Below are 15,973 nucleotides of genomic sequence, written 5' to 3'. Positions count from 1 at the left end.
TTTTGAATTCTGGTGTTGGAGGAGACTCTTGAGAGTCCCATGGACTGCAAGAAGATCAAATATTTCCATTCTTAAGGAAATCAGCCCTGAGTGCTCACTGGAAGGACAGATCTTGAAGCTGAGGCTCCAATACTTTGGCCACCTCATGAGAAGAGAAGACTCCCTGGAAAGGTCCCTGATGTTGGGAAAGATGGAGGACACAAAGAGAAGGGGACGACAGAGGACGAGGTGGTTGGACAGTGTTCTCGAAGCTACCAGCATGAGTTTGACCAAACTGTGGGAGGCAGTGGAAGACAGGAGTGCCTGGCGTGCTCTGGTTCATGGGGTCATGAAGTGTCGGACATGACTAAATGACTAAACAACAACAACAGTCCTACAAAAACACTTACCCAGTTCTAAACCCCACTGAATGGCTTACTGTTGAATGTATAGGATTGTAGTGTTAAACTCTGAGTCTTCAGCATGCATTACCCATTCATTTCTGAACATATTTTTACAACCATAAGAGCTCAAATACTAGATACAGCAAGGTTATCTCCAAGCCACAGAGAAATGCAGAAATATGAGCACATTTATATCGAGTCTTTCTTCCACCATGAAGCTTCAGGCAGTGTACATGCTGCCCAGATTCCAACTTGCTTAGCTTCAGAAAGTGCTTGCATAAAGTTCCCTCAAGACTATGCCCTGTGACCAGAATACACACTGTCCTCAGAACAGTACTATGGAATAAGTGAGCAAGAGCCCTTACATCCCTTGGAAAGCAGGCTTATGTGGATCAATTTACATTCACAGCATCTTAAAATGCAGTGATAGCAATTTGTTCAGCAAATCTTGGCTCTGCCAGACATTCTCTCTACAGAAAGGGGGAAAGTTCAGCAGCAGGTGGAACTATGTGCTAAGACACAGCAGGAAAATGTCTTTCAAATGTGTTGCTGCACATTGAAGGAGTTAGATTTTTCTATCCACACTTCAGCATCTGCTTGCTTGTGAATGCAACCAGCTTATTTCTAGATAGGAAAACCTTGGACAAGACACTGCCTCCCCTTCTTTGAGAGGCATTGCATTCTCAGCACGGGAAGACAGTGAATAAAAGGTAGCAGGAGAAGAGAGATTCTTTATTTCCTTTTATTAAAAACCTATTATAAAACAGAAATCTTGAGTGTAAGTTATGACACTGAGCAGTTTGTGAAATTAAAACCTTTTATTTTTGTTGTTGAAGCCATAGAATCTGTATGTGGTCACATTCTTAAGCTGGAATGGAGGAGGAAGCAGCAGATATTAAAATGAAGCTACTATGCAAGTTATCAGGCTGAACCAAGGTCTGGTTGGAACAATAACTTAGCGTAACAATGGCTGATTCCCCACCTCTGCAAATGTAAAAACGGGCTTCTACCCAGATCTGGTCTCCACCCTTAAGTGAAACATACAAGTTCCTTGATAAGAATCAAGTGGAACTAGGTAGTCAAGTTAATTTTAGGTGGTGTGCTAGGCAGAAAGTCAATAAAAGTCAAACTGGATAACTTTACCTAGCAGTTGTGGGAATGTTCCCTCAAGGAATAATGCTCTGCCTGCAAGTTGTCTAGAATTTGATATCTTGCACACTATTCTGTAATATATTGGTTGGCCCAATAAAGATTTGCCTTAATCTGGATTTCTGGCATTTTTATTCATGCTCATTTTTACTTTTTATGGAATCCAGTACAATGGTACCTCGGGTTAAGAACGTAATTCATTCCGGAGGTCCGTTCTTAACCTGAAACTGTTCTTAACCTGAAGCCTCCCACTGCTGCCGCGCCGCCGGAGCACAATTTCTGTTCTCATCCTGAAGCAAAGTTCTTAACCCGAGGTACTATTTCTGGGTTAGTGGAGTCTGTAACCTGAAGCATCTGTAACCTGAAGCGTATGTAACCCGAGGTACCACTGTACTGTACTCTGATGTGTTCTGCAATATCTATGAATCATTCTAAAATATGGGACAACACTTAAAATATAGGGCAACACAAGAAGGTTGCATTTTGTTTAGTTGTAGACCATAAAATGAGACAAACTGCGAAGCTTTGTGTTTTGATCTGACTGAAGTGCTCAGGAAAGGAAAGTTTGAATCAGCCAAATGCTTAAAAGATCCATTGGGGACCTCTCTGTCATATCTCAGTCACTCCAAATTCATCATGATACTTGTTTGGTTTGTTCTTGCAATGGAAGCACAGTGTCCACAATGATACAGGGTATATGAACTATGTTAACTGATGAATGTTCACCCAAGACTTCATGTTTTCCCAAGTAAGAAAACTGGATATTGTTCTATGGATAAGGAAGTCTCTGTAGGAAGTGAATATGGATTATAAAAAACAGTTGTCATTTTTCCTGTCAAATGCCATCTTGCTGAAAATATTCAATGTTTTACATTGGTGGGTTTGGTAGAGATTCTTCCAGGCTATTACCTTCTTTGAAATATTCATTATACCAATAAGAAACTGGTATTTCATAATGCTGAAAAACAGGCCTAGAGCAGAAGTCTTTAAAAAACAGTGAATAGAAGCAAGAAAGCATCACTTATTCCAGATATTGTTGCATGGCTCTGAGGCACAAATCCACAATTATCCTGGAAGCCAGCCATCTTCACCTAACAGTTGTTGCAAATGGTATCAGAAAGTCATAATTCAATTAATTAAATATAACTTTGTTTTGTCCATTTCAAAAGAGCGAACTGAGTCACCCTCAACCATTATTGTTCAGCTTTCCTTCCAATTCTCTGATTCTGCTGTTTCACTTGATATGAAGCACCCAGTCAATGCCAACATTTAGTGAAAGCTTCTGAAGGGTCAACACAGAGATCTTGGCATCATATGTGAAAGCCACTGCTTGGTCTTTCCCATCTGAATGTCAATAAAATTAAAAACACACACGTTATATTCATTTTTAAAATCTACTGAAGAAAGGCATATATGAAACTCATAAGGCTGATCAGAGCACAACCCTAGGTTACCCCTGCTACTCTGAAGCAAACTCCTGTACACCAAACAACTCTTAGAATAAGAGCTTGTCCAAATCTCCATTTGCCCTGCTGCTTTCTCCTGGGAAAAGACACTCTTTAAAGCTGAATCGGACCAAATCGCAGCTGGGTTTTCTGCAGATTGCCATTTGTTCTGAATCAGCGGCAAAGAGTGGAGAAAGCTGTGAGGCAAACACAAAACTTCTTTCTAGGCATGGGACTAGCAAGTGTGTGGATGAGCCTTTAGATCAGCAGTTCTCAACCTGTGGGTCCCCAGATGTTGTTGGACTACAACTCCCATCATCCCTGAGCTCTGGCCTTGCTAGCTAGGGGTGATGGGAGTTGTAGTCCAACAACATCTGGGGGCTCACAGGTTGAGAACCGCTGCTTTAGATCATATCACTGGGGCTGTGTCAAGATGGGACATTAGCTTGCAAATAGGTCAATCAGATTCAATTTTCTGTGTGCATCTTAGGCGTGTGAGAGTCCACACATTTTTTGTTATTTCACTCACCATATTCTTTGCTATTCTGCAATTCCTGAGTATTTTTGTGTGCCCTCCCCTAGGTAGCTTACAGGATTAAACTGTGGTTTATTTGATTGTAACAATTCTCATACAGCAGCATCACTCAAGTCCTAGAATAATGAAAACAAACTGGGACTGATTAATGAAGTGTGTGCTTTCAGATAATTCCTCTTCTCCAACTGATATCCAACTTTCGCTCAAAACATCTCAGGATCTGACTGAGTGGTGGAAAGGGGCTTGGGAAATCAACTCAATTCTGAACCTCTTCAGGTGTTTTTTCCCAAACCTTCCCCAAAATCTCCAGCAGCACAGGAGATGGGGGAGTGAGAGGAAGCAAGGGGACTTCCTTTTACACAGAGATGCTTGCTGCTTCCTGCTGTCCCTGCTCCACTGTTAGGTCTCTGTGCAGCAGGAACACCAGTGCCTTAACTGCACTGAAGGACTCTAGAATGGAAGAATCTTAAGAAGCATCTTTAGATGGCGTAAAATATTTCTGTCTCTTACCATGAATGCTAGCCGTCACAGAAGATGGTTGTTTTTTTATTCCCAATATCAATATCTGCTCAACTACACACTTTGTATGAAATTGCCCGTTTTCATCTGCACACCTGTGAGAATCAAAAGACAGAATCAGAATCTAAGGTATATGACAAAATGGCTATGTCTTATGTGTGTACTATATGTTTTCTTCTTTAGAATGCTGCCTTGTCAATAATAAAAATACCAATTTATTTTTTTAAAAGTGTGTTTTGAAAGTCTATGGATACGTGAGGGGTATTTGGAAAATAGTTAGCTATATTGTGGAGGTTTTGACCCCTAAAAGCAGTCTGTATTTTAAACAAATACTTTAATTAAATAAGTTAAGCCTCTTTATACTCCTCCCCTCCCAAAAGGACCCTTGTTGGATATGGTGTGGCATAGTCAGAATCATAATAGGATGAACCATTCACTCTACACAGAGGTGGCTTTAGGGGAGCACAACCAGTCTGGAGTCTTGGGGTCGCCTCCGTGGATGCTGCAACTATGATTTAGAATGGAGCGAGAGAGGAGACGGGACGCTGAATTTTGGCATCGTACTGAATGCCGCTGAAATTTGGGACCCCAAGATCCTTCTACCATCTGAAGCCCACCAGATGTTTTGAACTATAACTCCCATCAACCACTGCCAGTACTGCTAGGAGCTGTAGTTTGCAACATCTGGAAGGAACCAGATTGGGGAAGGCTTTTACACCCTTTATGGCTTCTGGACTGAGAAACAGACATCAGCAGAGCAAAATTCTTCTGTGTTTCTTACTATCCAATCTTGTAGGATTTGCTGCTCATTCTTTGCACTAATTTGACTACCAATCATTTTATTTCCCCTAAATACTCTAAATTCCTACTATGTTCACTATACCTGGACCATGCCAGAGCAACTGTCATTCACTTTATGTAACATTTCATTACGTTGTGAGCGGTGGACAAAACGTATTTTGCCCAGCTCACGGTGTAGTTATTAAAGTATTTCTCATTATTAAACTACCGGCCTAGGATTCTTAACACCGCCTTCTGCCTCTGCTTTTTCAGTGCACCTTACCTAGATGAGAAGACATTCTTGTGGAAGGTGAACTTCCTGAGCAGGAACTTCTTCTCGTGGAGATACTGGAACGAATGGCCATCATCCAGATAAAGCTCGCCCACTGCAGACTCCTACACAGCAAGAAAAAATGTCAAACAGCTAACAAAGCTGTACAGGAATAAAAAAATTCCTTCCAGTAGCACCTTAAAGACCAACTAAGTTAGTTCTTGGTATGAGCTTTCGTGTGCATGCACACTTCTTCAGATACACTGAAACAGAAGTTGCCAGATCCTTCTATATAGTGAGAAGGTGGGGAGGGGTATTACTCAGAAGGGTGGTGGGAATAGGAGATTGGCAGATAGCTGAGATGAGCCTGTTGATGACTCTTAACGACTGTAATAGGTCTTACAGGAAAAGGCAAGGGGTGAGAAGGTGAGAAATGGCTTAGTCATGTATAATGGGATAAGAATCCAATGTCTTTGTTCAAACCAGGTCTCTCCATGGTTTTAAGTTTGGTAATGAGTTGCAATTCAGCAGCTTCTCTTTCCAGTCTATTTCTGAAATTCCTGAAAGCTGTACAGGGTTACTCCTACTAACTGCCACGTGTTGATTTTTGAATGGTTGAAAACACTTCTGAAGATCTTAAGGCCAATCTATACATTCAGACTAGAGACAGATAATAAATGAATCCTGTCAGCAAAAGCCCGTGTGCAAGGACTTCCACTTGGGTAAAGGGACTTCCTCTCCTCCCCCTGCTCTCCCTCAAAATTGGCTCGTGAAAAGAAACAAAAATATGCCACTAACAGTCAAACCTTGTTGTCGAATGTAATCCGTTCCAGAAGCCTGTTCAGCTTCCGAAATGTCCGACAACCGAGGCATGGCTTCTGATTGGCTGCAAGAGCTTCTTGTACTCAAGCAGAAGCCGTGTCGGAAGTTCGGCTTCCAAAAAACGTTTGAAAACCAGAACACTTACTTCTGGGTTTTCGGCATTTGGGAGCCGAAACGTACGATAATGGAGGCATTCGGAAACCGAGGTTTGACTGTAGTAACCATACACAAGTAGATTTTACTGAAAACAGTTTGTAGAGTTCATGTTTAAATCTGCACAAATTTAAATTAATTTTGAGAGAATGAAATTTGACATGATGTAGTTTAATCTTGGTGTGGGTAGGAGAAAAGGCATGGCTGCTTACAGAGGGAAAACAGGGCATAGTGATGACAAAATGGAGGGTCAGAACAGATACAGGGCTGGAAATTTCCAGTGGATACATGCACTTTTTAGAAATCTAGCAAAATATACAAAGTAAGTGTGTAAAATATAATTTCACAGTACCTTTGTATCTAAGGCAACACGCAGTTCATATGGAACATCTACCATCAGTTCTGTAGATTTTCCTACAGAAGTCTTTAATGGTATAACAGTTCCCCCACGCTGCATTACAGGAATCTGCAAAGAGGAAAGGACAGAAAACATTTAAATACAGTAAGCTTCCTTGGAATGAAGGATAGCAGACAACAATACACATCCCACAAACCTGGTCCTGTGCACCTTTCTTTTCTGGAGCTGTTAACCAATCCCAATTGCATAGGTGTCTTATACTTCAGGGAATAACTGTTTACATATGATGAAACTTAATAGGGCTTACTTCTGAGTGAACATGCATAGGATTTCAGTCTTAGTGACAGCACAACTGATTTGGGTTGCATCCTACACCCTTATATGGGAGTAAAACAATGAAGACACATATAGGAGATTATAGATACTATATATTTAATATGACAGATTTTGTAGCCTCTGAAAGGAAAATAAAATTTCATATTTACTTATACATTCAAAATTTGCTAAAAGCCCAGCCAGATGGGCGGGGTATAAATAATAAATTATTATATTAGTAGTAATACATATACTCTCTTTTTCCATAGCCTCGTGTGAAACTGCAATACAGTACCATTTGTGAATGATTTGAAGTTTATTATTTTATTTCATAGTTTATTATTTTATTTCATGGATGCCAATGAATACTATCATGTTATGAGGAATAACAAATAGAATTACAGTGGTACCTTGCTTCTCGAACTTAATCCATTCTGGAAGTCTGTTCGACTCCCAAAACTGTTCGAAAACCAAGGTGTGGCTTCTGATAGGCTGCAGGAGCTTCTTGCACTCAAGCGGAAGCTGTGTTGGACGTTCGACTTCCGAAAAACATTCAAAAACTGGAACACTTCTGGGTTTTCAGTGTTCAGGAGCCGATTTGTTCATCAACTAAGCCATTCAAGAACCAAGGTTCCACTGTACTGGATGTCTGTATGCTTTTATATGTATATATTTCTAGATAAATGTTGTAATTTAAGGGGGAAGTGTATTCAAAGCCTTCAACGGTCAAGCCTTCGGGCCTATTCTTGCATTCAAATCTACATTCTTGCATTCAAATTATTTCCTCATAGTACCTTCTTAACCTTGTAGATTCAAACATACAGTGGTACCTCGCAAGACGAATGCCTCGCAAGACGAAAAACGCGCAAGACGAAAGAGTTTTCCGTTTTTTGAGTCGTTCCGCAAGACAAATTTCCCTATGGGCTTGCTTCGCAAGACGAAACGTATTGCGAGTTCTTGCGTGTTTGTTTCCTTTTTCTTAAAGCCGCTAAGCCGTTAATAGCCTCTAAGCCGCTAAGCCGTTAATAGCCGCTAAGCTGCTAATAGCTGTGCTTTGCAAGACGAAAAAACTGCAAGACGAAGAGACTCGCGGAATGGATTAATTTCGTCTTGCGAGGCACCACTGTAATTGTTGTCTGTGTTGGGTACATATACAACCCTATCCACAAGTCTTTGAAGCAAGTCCCGCCTCCCCCCCAGTCAAATCAGTGATATAAAAACACAAACATACACTGTTCAATGTGACTGGAATCTTCACTGTGCCGTGACCTTCCAGACGGATACATTTCCGAAAGTCATACCAGATCTGCAGCAGGATAAACAGGAAAAAGGAAGACCCCTGAATGAGTTCTACAAATTTAGATCCCACCTCCTTACCTTGCTTAAGGAACGCCATGACATAAAAGCCTGACAGAATATCAAATCAACCAATAATTCACCAAAATCCACACATGTAGAAGCAATAAGAAAGTGATAATAAAACCAGAGTATTAAGAACAATAATCTTGTAACACCTTAAAGATTAACACATTGATTACAGCACAAGCTTTCATGGACTACAGTCTACTTCATCAGATGCATGAAATATTACCCCGAGATATATGTATATATATATTATATGCACATGGGGGCATTTGGTCAGGTCAGATGAAGGAGGGTTGTACAAATAAGAAATATAATGCAGAGAAGTACAGACATGGAAAATTGCATACTTAGCAGTGGTGGTTCACAACACTGTTCTTGGTGACACATCAGCAGCCTGGTGTCTGCTATGTGAATTACCAGCGTTTACATCAATGCCTATACTTTTTTTTTTGTATTTCCCCCTAACCTCAATTTTTTACACCCCCTCTCAAAAAACCCCAAACCAATGGGTTGTATCCAATGCTGCCGTTCTGCTCCTGCAAGTGACTTCCACTTGTGCAAAGGAACTCTTCTGTCTCATCTGCAGTCCCCCGTGCATCCTCAAATTTTACTCCAGAGGGTTTGGGGACATTTTGGAGCAGATTTTGGGGGAGGCAAAGGGAGGGCAGAGGAAGCAAAAGTTCTGTTGCATGAGTGGAATGCTATTCACACAGAGCTAGGTACAACCCAATGTGTACGTGCAATTGCAGTGTGTACCGTATTTTTCGCCCTATAGGACGCACTTTTCCCCCTCCAAAAATGAAGGGGAAATCTGGGTGCATCCTATGGGGCGAATGCAGGCTTTCGCTGAAGCCTGGAGAGCGAGAGGGGTCGGTGCGCACCGGCCCCTCTCGCTCCCCAGGCTTCAGGAAGCTATCCCAAGTCTTGCAAGCCCGGCGGGATGTCCCGCGGGCTCGCAAGGCTTGCGGGCAGCAGCCTGCACCCAAAAGCTGGGGACAGCGGGGAGGCGCAGCGCCGCCACCCCGCTATTCCCCGACCTGATCTGGAGGCTGGGGGGGGGGAGAAGCAAGCCTGCTTCTCCCCCCCACCATCCCCACAACCTCCAGATCAGGTCGGGGAATAGCGGGATGGCGGCGCTCCTCCATCCCGCTATTCCCCAACCTGAACTGGAGGCTGGCGGGGGGAGAAGCAAGCCTGCTTCTCCCCCCCACCATCCCCACAACCTCCAGATCAGGTCGGGGAATAGCGGGATGGCGGCGCTCCTCCATCCCGCTATTCCCCGACCTGAACTGGAGGCTGGCGGGGGGAGAAGCAAGCCTGCTTCTCCCCCTGCCAGCCCCACAAGCTCGCGGGATAGCGGGCCAAGCTGTCCCTGAAGGCAGAAGAGGGAGACGAAGTGCTCCGTCTCCCTCTTCTAGCTTGGGGATGGCTGTGCAAACCTGGGGGGAAATAAAAATTTCCCCCTTGATTCCCCCCCCCAAAAAAATAGGTGCGTCCTATGGGCCGGTTCGTCCTATAGGGCGAAAAATACGGTATATACAATATACAGTTGCAATTCCAAGGCCTTCATGGGACCTGCATTTCATTAAGTGTTATGCTGAGTTATGTTACACTTCATGCATCGGATGAAATGTAAGTCCAAGGCCATGAAGAGCTTGGAATTGCAATTTTTAGGAAAGCAAAGCAGCTTCTTGAATTGGGACCACAAGGCAGTGCTGTTGCAACAAGCATGTTTGAGAGCTAGTGGAGGGGGACACAAGGAGCTACCCCACTGATTGCCAAAATCCATCCAAATATCAACCAAAGTATTGAATACGCACAATGCCTGCTGCAGCACTTTCTAAAATAGTCCAGAAGCCATTTGGAAACATAGGTCACTGCGGTTGCACCATGAGGGATGCAACTGAAGGAGTATTAGCCCTTGCAATTTGAGGTCCAACTCTTACTGAATGTTTAAAATACATTTTATTTAAAACATTCCTGCCTTGTTCTTTGTTGCAAAAAGCAAGTTCATACTGAGTAACAATCAAATATATATAAAACAACAGCATAAATATAAATCAGTATAAAAACAAGACTGATAAACTAGTTGTCTGAATGCTGTGCAGAAGCTTTCAGAGGAAGCTAGGTAGCTTATTTTTATTAGACTATTGCTTAGATTAAATTTTATTATGGTGAGGGCTGTTTTGTGCAGTCCCAGATGATGTACTTATACCTACTGCAGAAATGCCTAGTAGCCTAACTTTGATTGAAACACAAGGGTATATCAAAAGGGAAATAAATGAATTGATAATAGTTTTCATTACCTCTTGAGGGCCAGGCAGAAAGACATTGACTGCAGTGACTTCTGGTTCAGTGACTGGATACACCAACAAAGCATTTCCTGAATTACATAAAGAAGAAAAGCGATACTACTATGGGATTATATCATTATTTAGCCATTTGCTGATATTTCTACCATGGGTTCAGTACAGCATTTAGAAAAGTAGTACCTTCTTTTCTATTAGAGGTGTGACAATGCCATTTTTTAAAAAAAAAAAAACTTGTCTAGAATATGCAAGAGGTCTTGTTTGAATATGCAAATAGCAGGTTCCTAACAGTTAATCCTTTCTCACAAAACTTTCCAGTGTTCAAAGATGCTTTACAAATTCTATCTAATTTGTCCTCACAACAACCCTGAAGTTTCTGAGGTAGTGATTTGCTAAAGGCCACCCAGGGGGCTTCCTGACTGGGCTGGCATTTGAAGATGGGCTTTTTGTATCCAAACCCAGCCTGCTATCCACAGCATTATAGAGAATAGCCTTGAGCCGACAGAAGTGATTGACATTAATCTGTGAGAAAAATTATTCAACACATAGTATAAAACAACTTCAATTCTTTCCTAAGATTAAGAGGCAAAGATTAATTGGCACAGTCTAATCAGAATGCACTCCATAAGGAAATGCTAGAATTACTTTTCCCTCATTATCAGAACACTCATTGAGTTCACATTTCTTCTTCTGTAGTTATTTCCTGAAAGTATGGAGTGTGTCCCTAGGAAGGATTCCCACGAACACCTCTCCATACCCATCATGAGAGGACCAGTGACTGTTTAACTAGCGTTGCCAGCCAAGGAGACCAGAAGCAACGAGTGCAGAATGAAGCAACCTCACATCTGGTCTATGGAAGACTGGGAATTCTGAAACTATAGGCCTGATCTCCTTAGAGTTCTCTGGATGAATCCTAACCACTAACATGAGACATCTCCCTCATCCCTTCCAGTTTGTGTGTTGCCTTTCTGTCGCAGCTGTTGCATCTTCTGATTACACCACTGCCATGTTTTATAAAAGGTTCCTTCAACCTTTAAACTTACCAAGCATATACTCATCTTCGATGCCAAACGTTTCCAGTTCCTTGGGGAATTCTACCCAAACAGGCCTATGTAAAGGAAGAAAGTGGAAGCAGCAAAGACTTTTTAGAAGACGTGCACTAGAATTCATATCAGAAACCAAGGGTCACTATTTTCTGTTTATAATTTGAGTGTTATTTAGATGCTATTTAAAATTCACTAGGATTTATAGTAGTCCCATAATGAATTATGAAGCAGAAATTAGTCTCTTTAATTCCGAGCTTACCTCATGACTGGCTCTGCAACTGTATGTGCTCGATAAAACAAAGCATAGAGATATGGAAGAAGGGAGTAGCGCTCCTTGATAGCATTTCTGATCATCCGCGTGTTCTCCTCACCAAACAACCAGGGCTCACGGCGCTTGGTGTTCATATTGGCATGGCCTCTAAAGAAAGGCTGAAGGGCTCCAGCCTGATACCATCGAACTAGCAGCTCTGGTTCTGGATTTCCAATAAATCCGCTCACATCAGCTAGATTTCAGAAAAAGGATGAATTGGTTTCTGAGAAAGGGTTGGAAAACGCAAACTTCCCAGATTCTTCCCCAGTTGGGCTGTATTTTCAGAAAAGCAATTTCCCCCCAACACAGAAACTACATCAGAGAAGAAGGAATAAGAAAACTACCGGAAACCTGTGACCGCAAACTGGATATGCATGTATTCCAAAAATCAGGAGAAAGGATGTTAAGCTCAGTGGTAGAGCACATGCTTTGCAGACATGGCTCAGCTGGTAGGGAGGAGCCACAACATTAGCTTCCTGCAAGGTGTGTCACTGCCAGTTAGCGGGAGGGAGAGGAGATGGGAAAATCAGCACAGGTGCACTGGTGGGAGCACCAGACTGGCTCTGCCAGCGTGCCGGCATCATGCCAACCTCTGCAGCCCTCCCTCTTCTGGTAACTGGCAGGGACTCACCTTCCAGGAAGTTAGCACTGTGACTTGACTCTACTCAAGAATCATAGAATTCTAGAGTTAGAAGGGACCCTGAGGATCACCTAGTAGAATGCAGAAATATGCAGCTGTCCCATACGGGGATCAAACCTGCAATCTTGGCATTATCAGCACCACGCTCTAACCATAGAATTGTAGCATTGGAAGGGACCCTGAGGAACATCTAGTCCAATCCCCTGCAATGCATGAATATGCAGCTGTCCCACATGGGGATCAAACCAGGCAACCAACTGCAGGTGTGCAAACTGTTACTATAAAGTGTGTGCTCTACCACCAAGTCATGTCATGACCAGTTTGCAGCTACAGGTGGTTCTACCCCACCTAGGAAGCTGTTTGTGATTTTTTGTGTGAACAAAAAGCACCTGGTTCATACCCTGGAATATACAGATCAGGCCACGAAAGACCTTAAGGAGGCTCTGCCTGTCATCAGAGACCATACTTGACTAGATGGCACAATGATCTGACTTCGTATAAGGCAGTTTACTATGTTCCCTGTGGATGGATGCCCTCTCAAGGTCAGCTATAACTCACCATATGAAAGTTAATTTATTTAGATTTTTAAGAAGAAAAAAGTTAATCAACAGAAATCTCTAAGCAGTATACATTAAGGAGTATAAAATAATTATCAATGATACCCAGACAAAAACAGCAAAAAAGGAAGAAAGAGTAAACTAAGACAACTCTGTCTGGATACTGTTGTTGAAATAAATATGATTTCAACCAGCACCTAAAACAATACAGTGAAACTTCTATTCATAGAAATAATTGAGGCTTTTGAAAAGGCACAAGTGAAATGAGCTCAATTGCTTAGTAAGATGGAGACTGCAACCCAACACATCCCTTACCTCCACAGAAAGAAATTCCTGCCATACTGATTGTCAGCAACATTGGAACGGAGATTTTCAAGTACTGCCATTTTGCTTTATTGTCTCCAGTCCATACGGCACCTAGAAATATGAAGTTCACAGTGTTTGTGGACATTGGGTGTTGAGTTCAAAAGATATCCATAGGTTTTACTTCTAAGCAGATGAGCATGAGGCTCATGCTATATGTGTGCAGATGTACAAATCCATATGTTACCCCTATCAGCTGTTTGATAATGACTCACATGAACTGCATTGTGCGATAGGTCAGCCATACATCACATTTGATCCCTGTTCTGGTGTCTGCATGGTGACAAGATCAGTGTCAGTTGTCACACTGTTCTTGATTTAAGAAGAACAAGGATAGAGGAAATGCACCCTAAAATCAGGCCAGCAGGTCCTCTGCTCAATCCTCAGCCTCTGAAAAGGAAGTTGGCAAACAGACTGATTTCAGTCTGATCAGCACATGTGTCTTTTTGATGACAGCACTCAATACACGTGTCATTGAGATAATAACACGATCTCTCAGAACATCAATGAGTGAGTTACAATCTGGGTTTTCAGCATCTTAAAAATCTACCTATTGTGAAAGCCTGAAAGCTACAGCCCAATATTAAGTTGCTATTTATTACTTATTTCCACGCCTATTAGACTCTTGAATTGACTATGTTCCTTATTTAACTTATAACATTCCTTCTTTAACTTATTTGCAGTACAAGAAGAGGCAACAGCTTAATATTATGACAACTCCACAGCATGACAGATGCTCCGAATATCTGAAGTCTCAAATTCAATCCTTGGCATTTCAAGCTAAAGGGGTTTCAGATAGCAAAAGCTGGCAAAGACCTAATTCTGAGGCCCTGGGAACCAACAGAAAAAGATACAGTGATTTGTTGACGGGATTTCAAAAATCCTTGTGCAAAGATATAAAATGAATTCTGCCAACGTCCCTCAGGAGGAGGGAAGGAGAATAGTATTGTGAGGAACCCCAAGAGAATCTTGTCCTCAAAAGAATGTTATTTGCTCCCAAGACACACCTAGTAAGTTTCAATCAAGACTTAGAAGAAAGTTTCATTCATAAGAAATGTTTTAAATTGTTACAGAATATGATTATTTAGACTTGTTAGAATATGATTATTTAGACTTGTTAGATGATACAAAGGGTTTTCTGCATTTCCCCCCGCACCCTCAGACACCTGAGAATTTTCTGTACGTTTGGGGAACTTGTTTCTCTCTCACACACCTGATTATAAAACAATACTATATTTGAGGTTAGCCTGGTTACTGGGGAAGCAAAGTTTAAAGATTATTCATTCATTCCTTACATTTTCATCCTGCCCTTTCCCCAATGAGCTCTTGGTGGCACACATGATTGTCCCTTCCACCCATTTTAGCCTGTGAACTGTGAGATAGGGCAGGTCGAGATGGTGACTAGCCCAAAATAACTCTGAGTTTGATGGTTGCATGGGGATTTAATTGATGTTTGAAGATGATGCTTGAAAAGGGGAGCTATGTCGTGTTATTAATCATTCTTCCTTATTCTATGCTTACCATACTTTTGTGAGCCAGCAAAGAACGAGCGTGTGAGAACAAAAGGCCTCTCCAGCCCCCCACTTCGTCTGATCAGTCCTTCTGCAGTTGCCATTTGCTGAAACGCACCAGAGGAAACATGTCTGCTTTAACACAACTGTTATAACTCTACTACAGAGAGAAGGCCAGGAACAGTAAAAATACAGCAGCATTTCTGGACTGAGAAGAGCCAGATAGAACACCTTAAAACAGCAACAGAGAAGGCTGACATGAATCAATCGCCCTGCGGCTTGTACAGGAAAGAACAGGAGCTGGCCAGACTGATTTTTTAAACACACGATCTTCATACAGGAAGGGTTATTGACAGTATGAGGCATCGTTTCTAAAAGTAAACAGAGGAATTTAAACATGGAAGGAATACAGAAACGAATGATCTGTTTTTCAGGGAAATGGGCTTGTACAGTTTTAGAATAGTACAAGACAAAGTATAAGACAATTCTGAGACATACTTCTTGTTGAAGCCACGGTAAATTACTGTAACTATCATTTAATGGTATGCTTTTGTTATTCTTAATTAAGAAGAGTTAAAATGTATGTTAAAATGTAAAATATACAATAACAATAATTAATCATCACAAATCAGTAGATGAGCATTGGAATTGAAACTGTTCACCTGCAAAGGCCATACCTGGTAGAAACCATAGAGATTATGGACTTCTCGATGTTCCCATTTGCCATAATGGACAGCATCCTTCTGCATGGTTAGCTCTACCCCTCTGAAGACTGAGGGCTCATTCATATCATTCCAGGCAAAAAGGATTTCAGTGGAACCCTATCAACATTTTAATTACATCAAAGTTGTTGGTTTAATCCACAATTAACACACACACACAGTCTGGGTAGGTATACACATGCTTACAAAGCTCTCAAAAATGTAAAGCAGATTACTCTAAGGAGAGGAAAGCAGTTGTCAGAGAAGCTTCTCTTGGACTCTTATGGGCTTCAAGATTAGGTGGGATCTATCTACCCATTAGGGATAGATTAGGGATACCCATAGGGATGCGGGTGGTGCTGTGGGTTAAACCTCAGAGCCTAGGACTTGCCGATCAGAAGATCGGTGGTTCGAATCCCCACGATGGGGTGAGCTCCCGTT

General features: G+C 41.9%; 1 protein-coding gene across 3 annotated transcripts in view; it reads right to left on the bottom strand.

Moving 5' to 3' along the window:
* Positions 1-1,107: 1,107 nt before the first annotated feature.
* GANC (glucosidase alpha, neutral C) overlaps positions 1,108-15,973 on the bottom strand; it is a 28,421-nt gene continuing 13,555 nt past the window's right edge. For all 3 annotated transcript variants that reach the window (XM_082239597.1, XM_082239598.1, XM_082239599.1), the window contains exons 14-24: positions 15,509-15,652; positions 14,842-14,938; positions 13,273-13,374; positions 11,710-11,953; positions 11,448-11,512; positions 10,402-10,478; positions 7,962-8,036; positions 6,410-6,523; positions 5,095-5,207; positions 4,023-4,126; positions 1,108-2,876 (exon numbers count right to left, since the gene is read on the bottom strand). In XM_082239597.1, the coding sequence (XP_082095723.1) occupies positions 2,767-2,876; positions 4,023-4,126; positions 5,095-5,207; positions 6,410-6,523; positions 7,962-8,036; positions 10,402-10,478; positions 11,448-11,512; positions 11,710-11,953; positions 13,273-13,374; positions 14,842-14,938; positions 15,509-15,652 (1,245 nt within the window). In that variant the 3' untranslated portion in view covers positions 1,108-2,766. The remainder of the gene's footprint in view (positions 2,877-4,022; positions 4,127-5,094; positions 5,208-6,409; positions 6,524-7,961; positions 8,037-10,401; positions 10,479-11,447; positions 11,513-11,709; positions 11,954-13,272; positions 13,375-14,841; positions 14,939-15,508; positions 15,653-15,973) is intronic.

The sequence above is a fragment of the Podarcis vaucheri genome (assembly GCF_965113315.1).
Source record: "Podarcis vaucheri genome assembly, chromosome: 1".
NCBI lineage: Eukaryota > Metazoa > Chordata > Lepidosauria > Squamata > Lacertidae > Podarcis > Podarcis vaucheri.
This window is presented reverse-complemented; position numbering and strand designations above follow the sequence as displayed.